This window comes from Uloborus diversus, chromosome 1, assembly GCF_026930045.1.
Source record: "Uloborus diversus isolate 005 chromosome 1, Udiv.v.3.1, whole genome shotgun sequence".
Lineage (NCBI taxonomy): Eukaryota > Metazoa > Arthropoda > Arachnida > Araneae > Uloboridae > Uloborus > Uloborus diversus.
Genome location: NC_072731.1, coordinates 61,580,639 through 61,594,867, shown reverse-complemented (window position 1 = coordinate 61,594,867; position 14,229 = coordinate 61,580,639). Strand labels below are relative to the sequence as shown.

General features: G+C 34.0%; 1 protein-coding gene across 1 annotated transcript in view; it reads left to right on the top strand.

Moving 5' to 3' along the window:
- The window catches only part of LOC129234609 (complement factor B-like), a 45,868-nt gene extending 33,656 nt beyond the window's left edge, over positions 1–12,212 (top strand). Inside the window, exons 10-12 of the mRNA XM_054868638.1 lie at positions 5,802–5,994; positions 7,673–7,880; positions 11,986–12,212. Coding sequence (XP_054724613.1) covers positions 5,802–5,994; positions 7,673–7,880; positions 11,986–12,184 — 600 coding nt within the window. The 3' untranslated portion in view covers positions 12,185–12,212. The remainder of the gene's footprint in view (positions 1–5,801; positions 5,995–7,672; positions 7,881–11,985) is intronic.
- The last annotated feature ends 2,017 nt before the right edge of the window (positions 12,213–14,229 follow it).

The following is a 14,229-nucleotide window of genomic DNA, read 5'->3' as shown; positions in this document are numbered from 1 at the left end:
TAATTACCAAACTAAAAACATGGTGAAATTACAGTGTATTCATTTATAATCACCGTTCTTCTGCTTATAGGCAATTCGTTATAGGAAAAGTGCACTATCTAAAAAATAATAATTTAACATGAGGATTTTATTTTTTCACTTATATTATTAGAGCTGAAGTTATTCTTACCTTTGTTTAAAATTATTCTACGTACAAAATACATAGAATCGTAATCAATCGGAAAAAAAGCAAGACCTGTGGGAGAGGTTCGAACCCCTCCTTGTGTGCGCCACTGTGTAAATTGGGACAGGGCTGTGGGGTTTGCTTTGCTCTCGTAACACTTGTTTTTAATTACTGATTTTGTTACTTCGGAGTTATAGCTAACTGGAGTTTCTTTTTTTTTTGGGGGGGGGGGAGGGTTGTAGTTAAGGGAATGGAATGCGTTTGGGCTACCTTTCCCGGAAAATTTTTGAATTGGAGGTCCTAAAAACGCAAGGTCATCTTTGCAAACACAAAGAAGAAGTTAAATGAATCAATTAAACAACGTTTTGAAGCACAAAAATTACAAATTACTGCAGACACTTGTTTGGAACGCATTTTTCAGTGCAATGAAATGAGAGCTTCTGGATGGAAAGTCTTTCCTCGAATGACTTTTCATCCGGAAGCTCACACTTCTTTGTATCAAAAAAGGTGTTCCTTGTAGCACCAAAACACGTGTCTGCAGTAATTTGCAATTTTTGTGCTTCAAAACTTTGGTTAATTGATTCATTTAATTTTCAGCACTATTCGTTAACAAGGAAGAAGGTTTGGATATGGAGTCTCTTCATTGGAGTTTTTTTTTTTTGGAATAGAAGTTCCAAAAGGAAAATTTAAAAATAATTTTAATGACATGAAGGGAGAAAGCGGAAATTTTTCAAAATTAAAGTCCAAAAACAGAATAGAAGGTTAGTTTTAAAAGCAAAAAGAAATAAACGGAGACCCTCATCTGGATTTTTTAAGAAATTCAAAGCCTAGTATAGGGGGAGGGGGTGCTGCAGCCATACAGTCCCTCTCCCAGATTCGCCACTGCGCACAGTATTGATGCTACTCCAAAATGATGATATTTTTTCCCTGTGCATTTTAATTTTTAAACTATGCAATGATGTTATTTTAAATTTAGGGATAATGTGCTCTACTCCTAACCCCTGGAGTAGAGCGTCTACTCTTAAGATGATTCCATGTCAAAAACAATGTGCCTTGCACCTCTCTTGTCTTTTTGGTCGTATGAACTGGTGTGGAGTCAAATTGAAATGTTCAGTTTACATTGCCATGCTGAAGTGCTCTTAGGTCCATAGAAGTACAACAGCTTCTAAAATGTCCTTCTGGTACACTGATTCATTTTACGGCCCCCACAAAAAACCAGAGATTTTTTGTCTCTTGTGCTGATTCCATCATCACAGACAAAGCCTGACTTTGGATTTTGGCAATTTTTAACATTCTCTAAGGTAATTGGAGTATTTAGAGACCAATTCCTATCGTATTTATCGTATTAGGGGTTATGAGTTCATTGAACGGAAAATCAGTGAAAAGTATCTCTTCCAGGGCAGACTTGCGGCCCGTCTCAAACGTTTCAGGCATATTTGGTGTCATATGAATTTGTTTTCTTCAGCAAAAGTCTGAACTTTTTGAAACTCGTAAAGCTTCTGTTCGAGCGGTTTTTGCCCTTAGTCGCACTTATCCACAAATTCCCATCTTACGAACGACTTCTCTCATGGAAATCCAAGGATTTCATCGAATCACTTTTGGATGATCTGAGGATTAACTAAAATGTTCACTGTTCGTTTATGTACACTTCCTGGACATCGACTATCATTTCCAAGCCACTTGAAGCGGCATACCGCGTCAAAAACTGTTTGCCGAGGCACAACAAGCAAACGAACTGTCCTCCTACTTGGTTAAACAACTTTAAAATAGTAGGTCTTTTGTTTAAAATTATAAGAAAACTGAAAAACAATACACCAACTAGGAGATATATTGCAAATTATTTTCTAATAAAGTGAGAGACAAAAATAAATGAAGACACTCATTAAAATGAAATTAGTTTACTTCCGTGCGATGATGCAAACTTTGTCCGAGTTTTTTTTTTTTTTTTTTGCCGCACCCTGTATACTGCCGTGGTAAGTACATAAGTAGAATATGCAGCTGAGCTCAAGCTGAGATCAGTGGCGGATCCAGCCGATTGTTTTGGGAGGAGCCATCCGAAATTTTGGAACAAACTCCCCAGGGCCGAATTTAGTTCCATGCCGATCCTAGGCAAATTTGAAATCTGCCCCCCCCCCCCCTAAAAGAAGCAAAATATCCTTGACTCAAAAAAACGTAAAAAAGTGTTCTCCAAATTCAAACTTTCAAACTTATGAAGAAATGATGGCGTTTCACATTCTGAGCCGCCCCGTTGAAATGATCACAGTGATCTCCCACAAAATTTTTTATTCGGTAAATTTTGCTGACGTTTCGGCAAATACCATTATTGAAAAACATTTGACTTTCATAAGATGAGGGAAAGTAATAATTATTAAATTACAAGAAAAAATTGTCTCTGTGGAAAATGAAAGAATGCTAATATTTTACTTTCAAGAATAACAATTTAATTCAAAAAATATGTATTATAATAGCAAATTTGCCACCCCCTGAAAAGTTTGGCGTCCTAGGCAGCTGCCTACTCTGCCTATTGGGAAATTGGGCACGGATAACTCCCCAGAAATTTTATTAAAATGAAGTCTTAAAAACTCAATTTTCGGGGTATCGAGACATGAGGCGAGAGGGTGGATTTAGGAATCTCCCTCGAAAATGTTTCAAAATTTAAATTTCCGAGTAATTTTTAAAATTCGGAAACTAAAAACGCTTTTTGTCTATTTTCGATGATGTATGGAGAAAAGTCAGGTTTCGGGCGTTGGCCCCAAAATACTTTTTGAAAATAAAGCTTAGAAACCAAAATATTCTGTCATTATACATTGAGAAGTTAGAAGAGGAGGGATGCTCTTCTAGCTCTTCAGTTGTCCAGCCTAAAAATGCACCTTTAGGTAATGTTTACTTACATTAAAGGAAGTGTGAAGGTGCTTAGAATCCTTCATTCCTGGAAATATTTTGTCTTTGAGACTCTACAAATTTGATTTTTAACTATATTTATACATATTTTAGAAAGGGATGGAAGATTCGTGAGCTCCTCCAAAAAACCTCCTTTTAAAGCTATCATCACGACATAAAATAGGGAGGGAGGGGGTCCTATCAAAACTCGTTTGTAGTTGAAGTCCCAAAAAATTCATTTAAGTTGCTTTTAAGCAAGTTAAGTGATAAGGGCTGGATAAGCTAATTTCCGTTGACATTTTTTCCAAATAAAAGACTTAAAATGCAATTATTTCCTACACATCAAGGCATTTGTGTAAGGGCATGGGAAAAGGGGTCCTCCCCCTAGTTGAAGGTTCTCCCCCTCGAAATTGAAGCCATAAAAACAAAAATTTAGGCTCTCTTTGGTCTTGTGAACAATAGGTACACTCTGAGAACCGCAGTATTTAGAGATCGTCCAAGTGTCTGTAGTTAAAATCAAGAAATGACGTAAAAGATGGAGAAAAATTTTGGAAAAAAAGTTTTGTTTTGAGGATAGGGATATAATTTATCTCCCAATTAAGGCCTATACTTCTTTTTCAGTAAAATACATGTGTTAAATTTTGTTATCTTCTCATAATATTTTTTTTCCTTAAAAAAATTACTACAATCATAAGGCTTTGGGAGGGGCCATGGTCCCCCTCTAGATCCGCCCCTGGCTGAGATATTGTGTATAAAGTCTGGCTCATCCATATATTTGATTCAGATGTCTTTTTTTTTATTTTTCAGATTTTTTTTTAAAAACTAGTTCTTGATCAAATGACCCTTAAACATTTTATTTATTAAGTAAAATATGAAACAGAGAACAAGTTAGTTTCAATAACTCAGTTTTGTTCAAAAGTGCAGGTATGACTACTTTTACTACTGTGCTTAGCATAGCACGGCCCAATAGTTAACTGAAACTCCAGTTTAAGTTTAAGTTCAGCTTTAGAAACCATTACGCAGTTTTGGTTTGGGGTTTCTGTTGGAAAGATTTAAATAAAAAAAAAAAGTTTTGATTTGGACTTGCACTGGATTGGAAAAAATCAAAACTCAATAGCTTTCATTTTCAGACAGTAAAGTTACATTGTAAGGAAAGGAAATCATACTTATTTTTCTTTCAAAAATTACAATTATTTTTTCAAGTTTTAAAGGCAATCTAAAATAGAAAATGTACTTGTTATGCTTAGACACACCTTACCCAATATTATTGGTTGAACGACGACTTGACTTATTTTTGGTGTTTGACAAAAAATATCTCAGTTATAAAAAAAAAGTTTTTTTTTCTTTTTTTTTTCCTAGTTAAATTTATCTTTATGTGTATTTCTGTCGAGCAGAAAAAATGTGCGAGTTTCATATTTTTTAATGCTTAACTCTTTATATGTTCCAAGAAACACAGAACTATTAAGAAACCCTATTTTTATTCACAAAAAAAAAAAAAAAAAAAAAAAAAAAAAAAAAAAAAATCAATTTCTCCATTTTTTCCGAAAAAAAAAGCGTTTTTTTTTTCCATTACTTCAAAATTTCTGGAAATTTTACATCCCTAGTTATGAGCCAAAAACCTTAAAATAAAGTTCGTAGTTTGGGAAGAAATGCTCATATCTTCTTGAATATCAGTAATACTTTCTCGAAAGTATGTGAAATAATGAGGTCGTTTCCAAAATTTTAAAAGTATTTTTTTCTGAAAGAGCATGCTTAAAAACATAGGATCTGACCATTTTTTAAATAATTTATTTAAGTTTAATATTTTTAAAAAATTACTTAAATCGGTGGCTTTTATTGTCTACACTTCTGTCGTGTGACATCACAAATGATGAAATGCTATTCAATGTTGCCATTCACAGAACAAAATATTTAATTCGCATCTTCGTGTATTGGCAACGATATGTTTGATAGCAAGCGTACTGTTCAACCACGGATTGTATGGAATTTTCAAACGTCCAGATAAGACAAATCTATCTGAATGAGGGGGAGAAGTAAAAATTTGATGCCGGTATTCCGTTCATTTAAATGAGACTCAGCTTCTGCAAAAGCTGGCATCGCTAAAAAATAATAGATTCGTCTATTCCCGGCTGTAAAACGGATGATTGTCTTTCCATACAATCTGTGGTCAGACAGTAGAGCGCAATTTTAATTCGCTGTTTGATTATCAAAACGTGGAAACGTAGTAGAAAGATGCGCCAAATTGCATCATTTGTGACATCATAAAGACCACGCCTTGTTTGAAAAATCGGACATTTAAAAAAATTAATTAAAAAAAATTGTTGGGAAAATGAAAGTATTTTCTGGGTCCATGTAATTTTTTTTTGCTCATTCTATCCATTTCAATGACTAAAAGTAATACTTTTGACTGAAGGAAACCGCCCCATTGAACATAGTAAGCTACGTAATTATATTCTGAAATTTGCAGCTTATTTTCAGCTATTTACAATGAATGGTGATCCAAACATATTTTTGTTTTCTTCAATTTGTTACCAATCCCCGAAACGAGAGGGTGATGTAACTTTTATTGGAAAATGACAACTGGAGCACCCCTTTTATGTAACAAAAGTTACAAAGCAATTGTTCTCTTATTTCTTGAAAAATCCTTAAAAATGTGAATTTTTGAAAGTGTACCAATACCTTTGGTGTATGATTATACTGTTCAGTAGATTTTACAGGCAAATCTGTTTAATCTCATAAATGTTTTTATTTACTGCAGTCAGTTTTTGTGACATTGGGAGAACAGAAACTGGTTAATGAAGATAGCAGTCAGCTGAACTTCTACACGACTGAAATGAAAATCCATCCGCTCTTCAACCCAGAACAAGATCTGCAGCACAATTTGGCTCTTCTAAAGTTAAATACTCCTGCTCCTATGGGAAGATTCCGTCCGGCATGCTTGCCACCTTCAGGTAAAATTAATTCCAAACTATATCAATTCAACTTTTTCGTCATTTTTGTGTGGCACCTACATCACATTAACATATTCTAACTTTTTTTTTATACTGTTATTATCTATTTGAAATATGAAACTTTTATAAGGAACATATAGTAGCTTTAAATTCAAACATTACTACAAAAATTCTAGTTTTAGAAAAATAATCTTCTCGCTAGAAATAACCATTTTAAATGAATAAAAACTAGTAATATGCTACCTTATATACGATTCCCGAGCAAATATGATTAAAAAAGAAAAAAAAAGCTCTAAAGATACAACTTTGACTAATGGGATAGTTTGAATTGGGATTAAGTAATATATAGTATATAAGGCCCATACAGTAAGTTGCCGATTATGCGCAAACCAGTTGTCTACAGTACGAATTATCCGCGACCACGAGACACAGGAAGTTTAAAAAAAAATTAAAATTTACTAAAAGTTTTGAAACTTTCTTTACAAAATTCTCTATTTATTTATTTATTTATTTTTTTTGCATCCAAAGCGTTTTAATTCCGCACTAGATAGCTCAATATTCACAGCTTGAAGAAATAGGTATTGTAGCAACATTTCCCTAATGTGACAAGCGCAAGATCCAAGACTTAGCATAAAATGTCGAACAGGTCGGCTTGTCCTCCGCAGCAGTTCTCTGAAGGCAACTCTGCTTCTGGGGATCATTGAAGATCTTCGGGACAAAGCAAAACGGTGAAATATCCTATTTTTAGTGCCACCTACCTGGTAATATGCTAAACTATGAAGTAACATATGCAGTTTATTCCAGGCAGGAAAACGACATCTCTGAAGATCAAAGCATATTACAAACGATTTTTAAAAATCGATACTCATATTGAAAAAAATTGCTGTAAGTCAAAAATTATTTTTGTAATTATAAAATAATAAAGTTCGTATTATTAATATTTAAATATTGATTGAGATCTTCTAATATTCGGCTCAGTATTTATTTATTTAATACTAAGCTTATCTTAAATGTTTTGTACAATTCAAGTGCAAGTGGTGTAATAGTTAATTTCATTTACTTATTAGATCACACACTTGCACATTCATTTATTATTATTCATTCATTCCTTCATTTAAGAATTCATTTATTTATTCATTCACTTATTTTACTATTTTATTCACTCATTTTTTCTCATGTATTAATTTATTCATTTGATCAAAAATACTTTTAATAATAAAGTTAAAAATGTTTTATTAAAAATTTTTTTTTTTTTCATTTTCCCCTGTAAAAAATAAAAATTTCCACTATTTTTTGAATGTACAAATTTAGTGCTAAAAATTCAAAATAATGTTTAAATGCATTCCTTAACAAAATGTAATTTTCAAAACTAATTTCCAGTTTGCTCAGTTAAAAAGGCAAGATATCTTAACTATTTCACTTTGCCCCACATTCCCCTATGAATGAGAAAAAAAAAAATAACAATTTTAAAAATATGTAAACAGGGCAGTTGTTTTTCAACAGCTGCTATATTTTTGCACTAAACAGTCTTATACATGGAAATTTTAAATGTTCCTTTTCAATTTTCTGCATTCAAAGAGCTCCGTTTTAGGACCGTTTGAAAACGTTTTAGGAGTACTATGTTAAGCTTGGACACTCATTTCCTGCCCCTGGTAAGATATCCCTCAAATATTTTCAGATAACGTCATGAAATTACACCTCATTCTTAGCATCAATGCTTCCATCGCTGGATGGGGATTACCGCCTCAAAAGCATGTTCCGGCTGAAGACTTGAACGGAGGAACAGTAAGGCAGGATCTGTCAACCATTCGAGTGGAAGTGGCTGAAAAAGGAGAATGTCGTAGAATCGCTGGATGGAAAGAAAATATATTTTGTGCTGGACTCGGGTATGCATCATTTTTGTGTGATAATGTTTTCTTAAACACACTGACCCTGCATAGCTGCTATCAATGTTAGGGAAGTTTTCTGACCATACATTATATCTAGTAAACTATCCTCAAGTTGGAAAATTCAATGAAATTCCAAAAGTTGACTTTTTTGCTAGAAGATAGCAAAAAAAGATTCTTTTCTTTCTGATAAATGAACATTAGAACTCTTAGTATATTCTTTTTAATGCTTAATTTAAATACTAATATTGCATTTCATGGCTACCAAGATTCCTTAGAAGTAGCTGTTATATAGTAGAAAACCTTAAGACATTAGACACGCGTATGCACATACATCTCGTTTTTCTAATGACGCAGTTAATGCTTTGTCATTTCGCTGTTCTTCAATAGTAAATAACTTCATTTTAACCAAAGTTTTTTATTGTGTTTATCTGCTTCAAATACTTATCATTTTCTTTCATCTTTTTGAGAGGGCACTATTACTGCTGGGGAGAGTTTTAGCAGCTCCTGAGATAAGTGATTTTTTACTGTAATTGTTTATTTTTACTGCTTTAGTTTCAGTATTTTTAATGCATTTTATCATATAATTAATGTTTTTTTTTTGGGCTTTTAAGTTTTATTTTTGATTTACTTGTTTTCTTAAAGTGTTTTTCTATTCTTTGAACTAAGCCTAAATTGTATTGATTTCTTTGTTGTTAAGCCTGAGTGCTCTGTTAAGTGTGCAACTTGTTTATTTAAATTTACTGCTTGTCTTAGGATTTAGTAATATTTGTACCTTTTACTTCCAATGCTTTCTAATTCTAATAATTAGCACTAATTTTTCCATTTTGCATTTTTGTATTGACTTTTTAAGTGTATCATTTTGAGCTATAATGGAGATTATATGCATTTTGAAGGAGGTTAAGAGTGGTAAAGGGGACAAGTGGATTTCTTGTGACTTATGTCAGATGTTATGCTTGTTTAAGGGGAAGGATAAGTCTGAGAAGGATTTCATTTGCACCAAGTGTGTTGACTCTCAGAAATCAGAATTAGGATGATTACTTTGGAGGCTGAGTAAGCATTAGGCTGTAGGATTGTAGATGGGGTAAATACTCCAAAGGGAAAGGGGGAAGTTAGTAAAAAAGAGGTGGGCATTAGCTGTGTGTTAGATAGTGGGAATATTTCAGAGATAAAGGGGGAAGTTATTGGTGAGGAAAGACTGGGAAACAAAGGGTATAATTTTGGGAGATTCAATGGTGCATGAGGTGCGAAACTCATTAGGCGGAGTTAGACGTAAGGTGGCTAGATGTTGCTTGTCAGGGGCTCGAATGAGAGATGTAAATATGGTTGCTGAAAAGAAGGGGGTTTTTAAGAAAGAGGATGTAGTAACTTTGTGGGTGGAAACTAACGATGTAGGCCATAGTAACAACGATGAGTTTACAAAAGAACGGGATCCCCTGTTGGACAAAGCAAACAACTGTTCGGCAAATGTCCAAGTGGTTGGTTTGCTTCCCAGATATGGAGTGCATAGGATTTGGTTAAATCAACGGGCTAGGTGTATGAACCTGGTACTCAAGGAAATTTGCATAAAGTGTAGTATCAGGTTTATTGATGTGTGGAGTAAATGTAAACGCGATTGGATTGCTAGGGATGACCTGCATCTGAGTTCTATAGGGGTCAAAATGGTTAGTGGTTTGGTTTTAGAGGCTTCAGAATCAAAAAACTAAGTTGGAACGGGGGGGGGGGGGCATAGTTTAAGGAGCCGAATTTGAAAGGGTACTATCTTTATTGGGATTTTAGTAGAAATGGAAATAGGGTGGCTAATAAGAGAAAAGAATTTAACAGTTGGGATTCAAATATTCACACAGCATTAAACGAAATTAAGATGGGCTTACTAAAGGTTTTTTTATACCAATACTTGTAGTATTAGGAACAAGATGGCAGAATTGAAAGCATAATAATAGACGAGAGGTTATTGGAGTTACCAAGATATGGGCTACCAAAAATGATGCTGATTTATTATCTATTGCTGGGTATAATTCGTTTAGACAAGATAGAGTAGGTAAAAGAGATGGTGAGGTTTTATTTTATGTCAGAGACATTTTAAATTGCAATGAATTGGTAATTAATGATAAATCTAATGAGATTGATATGATTTGGCTGGAGTTAATGAAGAATAAGGGCAAAAAATTACATTTAGGGAACATTTATAGGCCACCCAACTTAAGCCAGGGTCAAGATGAATAGATGTTTAGTTTTATTAGGGACATTTCCAGCAAGGAGTCAGTCATCATAATGGAAGATTTTAATTTTCCAGGAATTGATTGGAATAATTTTTACCACAGTAATAGCAGAGAAGAAGAATTTTTGAAAGTAATTGGTGACTGTTTCTTAGATCAAATTGTAACTCAGAGTACTAGACAGGATGTGATTTTGGATCTAGTTTTCTGTGACATAGAAAAATTCTATTCAAAGGTTATGTGTAGGGGAAACATATTGGAGATAGTGATCACAACAGTAATTAGGTTTGGGATTAAATTTGATATGCAAAGTAGAGAATTTTAGGTTCGTGCCCAATTCCAGAAATACTGATTTTGTGGCACTTAGGCAGAGTTTGAAAGCAGTTTTTTCTTTCGGATTGGACAATAGCAATGTGACTCTTCAGTGGGCAGAGTTTAAGGCAAATCTAGCAAAGACGGTTGGGGATTATGTTTCCTTAAGGAGAAAGGGTATCAACACAAAAATTTGGCCGATGTGGTCCTCCAGGGAAACTAAAGATGCTCTAAATTACAAGCAAGTCACTTTTAATAGGTTTAAAGAAACTGGACACTGTGCAGATAGGCTCCAATATTATAAGGCAAGGCGTAAATTTAAGTATTTGGTACAGATTCAGAAACAAGAGTTGGAGCAAAGACTGGCAGATAAAATAGACAGAAATCCTAAGAGTTTTTTTGTAAGGAAAGGCAAATCTTGTGCAACTAATTTATTGCATTTCTATGACAAAGTTACCATGAGTTTAGACAATAAGAAGCCTGTAGATGTTTACATTGATTTTCCAAAAGCTTTCGATAAGGTACCACATGTTGCTCAACTTAGCAAATTAGCTGATATAGGAATAGGAGGGAAAATTTTCATTTGCTTAAAAAACTGGCTGACCGAAAGGAAACAAAGGGTAGTTGTAAGGGGAAATTATTCTAAATGGAGTGAGGTTTTAAGCGAGGTTCCTCAAGGATCAGTGTTAGGATCTATTTTGTTCATTGTTTTTATGAACGATATTCATAAAAATATTTCTGGCAAAATAAATTGTTTTTCTGATGATGTCAAAGTTATGGGGATTGTGGAAAATGAAGAACAAGAAAATCAGAGTGGGCTGATAAATGGGATATGGCTGTTAATGTTGGGAAGTACTACATTTAGGGCATGGAAATAAGTGTACAAGTTATTATTTGCAAGGTTCAGTCATAAGTCAGGCAGAAAAAGTTACTGATATGGGGATCTTAATAAGTCAGGATTTAAAGTTTAGTCAACAGTGAAGCATAGCTAGTAACAAAGTCAATAAGATGCTTGGGTTTATCAATAGATCTATTTTAAATAAATCTAAAGAAGTTCTTCTGCCCTTATATAGAAGTTTGGTAAGACCTCATTTGGAGTATGCTGTTCAGTTTTGGTCTCCTTATCTTAAGAAAGATATTAATGTATTGGAAAGAGCTCAAAGGCGGGCTACAAGGCTAATAAATGGACTTTCTCATTTAGACTACGATTCCAGGCTTAGAATGCTAAAAATGTACAGTCCTGAGCAAAAAGAGATCGAGGGGACATGATTCAGTTGTTTAAATTTATTAATATGAAAGATGTTAAGGGGCTAAAGTTTAGCACTGAAAACAGGAAAAGGGGTCATTGTTTTAAGCTATTTAAATCTCAGGCTAACATGGATATTAGAAAAAATTATTATTTTAGCAGGATAGTGGAGCCTTGGAACAGCTTACCAGAAGAGGTGGTAATGAGCAAGGGAGTAGATAGTTTTAAGAGGGCCAATGATCTTCACTAGGGATTGTAAATTTACTAGGACCAGCCTAGCTGGGCCCAGAGCCTGTTGCTGGTCATCACTTTTGTATTTGTATTTTAGGGAGGATACTTGTATTGGAGATTTGGGTTCACCAGTTGTGGCTGCCGAACCTGGAACAGGACTTCATCGCGTTTTGGGGATTCTCAGTGGAAAATCTGCCTGTCTGAAGGGCTTGAATCAATATGCAGAGCTAACTAAGTATATTGAATGGATAAATGAGGAAACAAATCAGTGTAGTCTTTCACACTGGATGGCATGACATACGTAACGAAATAAATGAATGACAAAACCTGTTCCATTAGTAATATCTCATCTTCTACATCAACACGGGTAAAATGATTCACTAAGAGGAAATTTTCCATGAAACAATATTTTGATAGTCCATCTAGCCAATACCTCACAAAATCATTCAATTTAGATGCTGTTCATTCAATGTTTTTCACAGCAAAAAAGAGTGAACTTGCTGCAAATTGCACTAGTTTAAATGAATGTATTACTAACGTTTTGATGAACAAAAATTGCAAATTACTTCAGACATGTTCTTCGGTCTTACAAGGAGCTCCATTTTCAATGCAAAAAAGTGTGAGCTTTTGGATGAAGACTCATCCAAGGAAAGCAGCACGGTGGAACAGAATACAGTATAAATAGCAAAACATGGAATTTAATCAAACAAATAAGACAAAATGACACTTTGAGCTGAAATTTATCACATAATTCCATCAAGAAAAACTATTAAGTAATAAACTTCCAAGAAATCCCATAAACAACGCAAGTTGTCCAATAAATGAACTCACTCCAAATAAATTAGCAATAAATTTAAGGACGGGAAAAACTAGTATGTTGTGGCCATCACGAAACTTTCTTCTATATTTTTCCTTTTTCTGATCCCTCCTCATGCTTGACGAGGAAGCAATATTCCTAACAAAAACAAAATTACACATGCAAAAACTTGACGACCATCCCAATGTCTGAATTATTGTAAAAACAAAACAAAGAGCGAAAATTGAAAGTTACTTTAAAAGTCTTATTTGAATTAATTACAAATATTTTATTTATAAACAAACATAAGATGGCAACAGTTAAAAATTTTAAATCATTGAGATAATATTTCCGATCATTTCCATACAATTAAAATCACGAGAAATACGCAGACGACAATCTATTACGATTTATCTTTCTTATTGTTGCATTAATAAAACTATTTTTATTCGCAAAAAAAAAAAAAAAAAAAAAAAAAAAAATCAACACCTCTTGGAGTGATTGGAGTCAAAATTGAACCCAAAGCCTGTTTATGTATGAATTCACATATTTTCCAAATTTCAACCAGAAGGTAGCATTACTTCTTGAGATAGGGCAGTCACAATGGAAAAAAAGAACGGGCGATTGCGCTACCCCCTTTTTAGCTATTGACACAAAAATAAAATCAGCTCTTATACCCACTAAGGGCTACTTGTCAAAAAATTTTTGTTTGATTCCGTTCGTTATTTCTTGAGATACAGCAGTCACAATTGACGACAAAAAACGTTCTATAACTCAACCCCCGTTTGAGCTATTGACACCAAAATTGAATCAGCACCTGCTCCTGTTAGGGGCAACATATGGACCAAATTTTTTTTGATTCCGCCAGTTACTTCCTGAGGAATAGCAAGCACGCGTAACTCAAAAAAACGTCCCATTGCTCAACCCCCGTTTGGAGGAATTCGCACTAAAAACCAATGGGTACAAGTTCACATAGGGGTACATATGTGTACCGAATTTCGTTCAATTTCATGCGGTAGTTTTTGCTGCAGAGCGGCCACAAAAAAACTGGTCACACACAGACGTGACACACATACACACAGACAGACAGATGTTTTCCAAAAATAGTCGAAATGGACTCGGCACATCACAAAACGTTCAAATCCGTCAAAATTCGAAAATTTGCACGAATCCAATACTTTCTTCTATATATTAGATATAGAAGAAAGTAATTATGTACTGAAACAATGTAACAAATAGAGAAATGCAGGAAAAAGTGTAGGATCAATAAATTGGAATTAGTCGATCACAACACAAAATAAGGAAAACCAAAAATTAAAAAAATATAAAGCAGAAATGTACAGACAAAAAACTTTTAAAGCCGGGGGGGGGGGGGGGGGGTGAAAGTTTACATAAAAATATAAGAAATGCAAAACCAATTATGAAAATGGAATCCATACAGAAAAAAAACACAAAATTGCAGTTAGACCGATAAATAATTCCTTTGTGCTGAATAGTAAAGTAAAAAATAACGTCAAAATGCACAAATTACAGATTACTGCAATT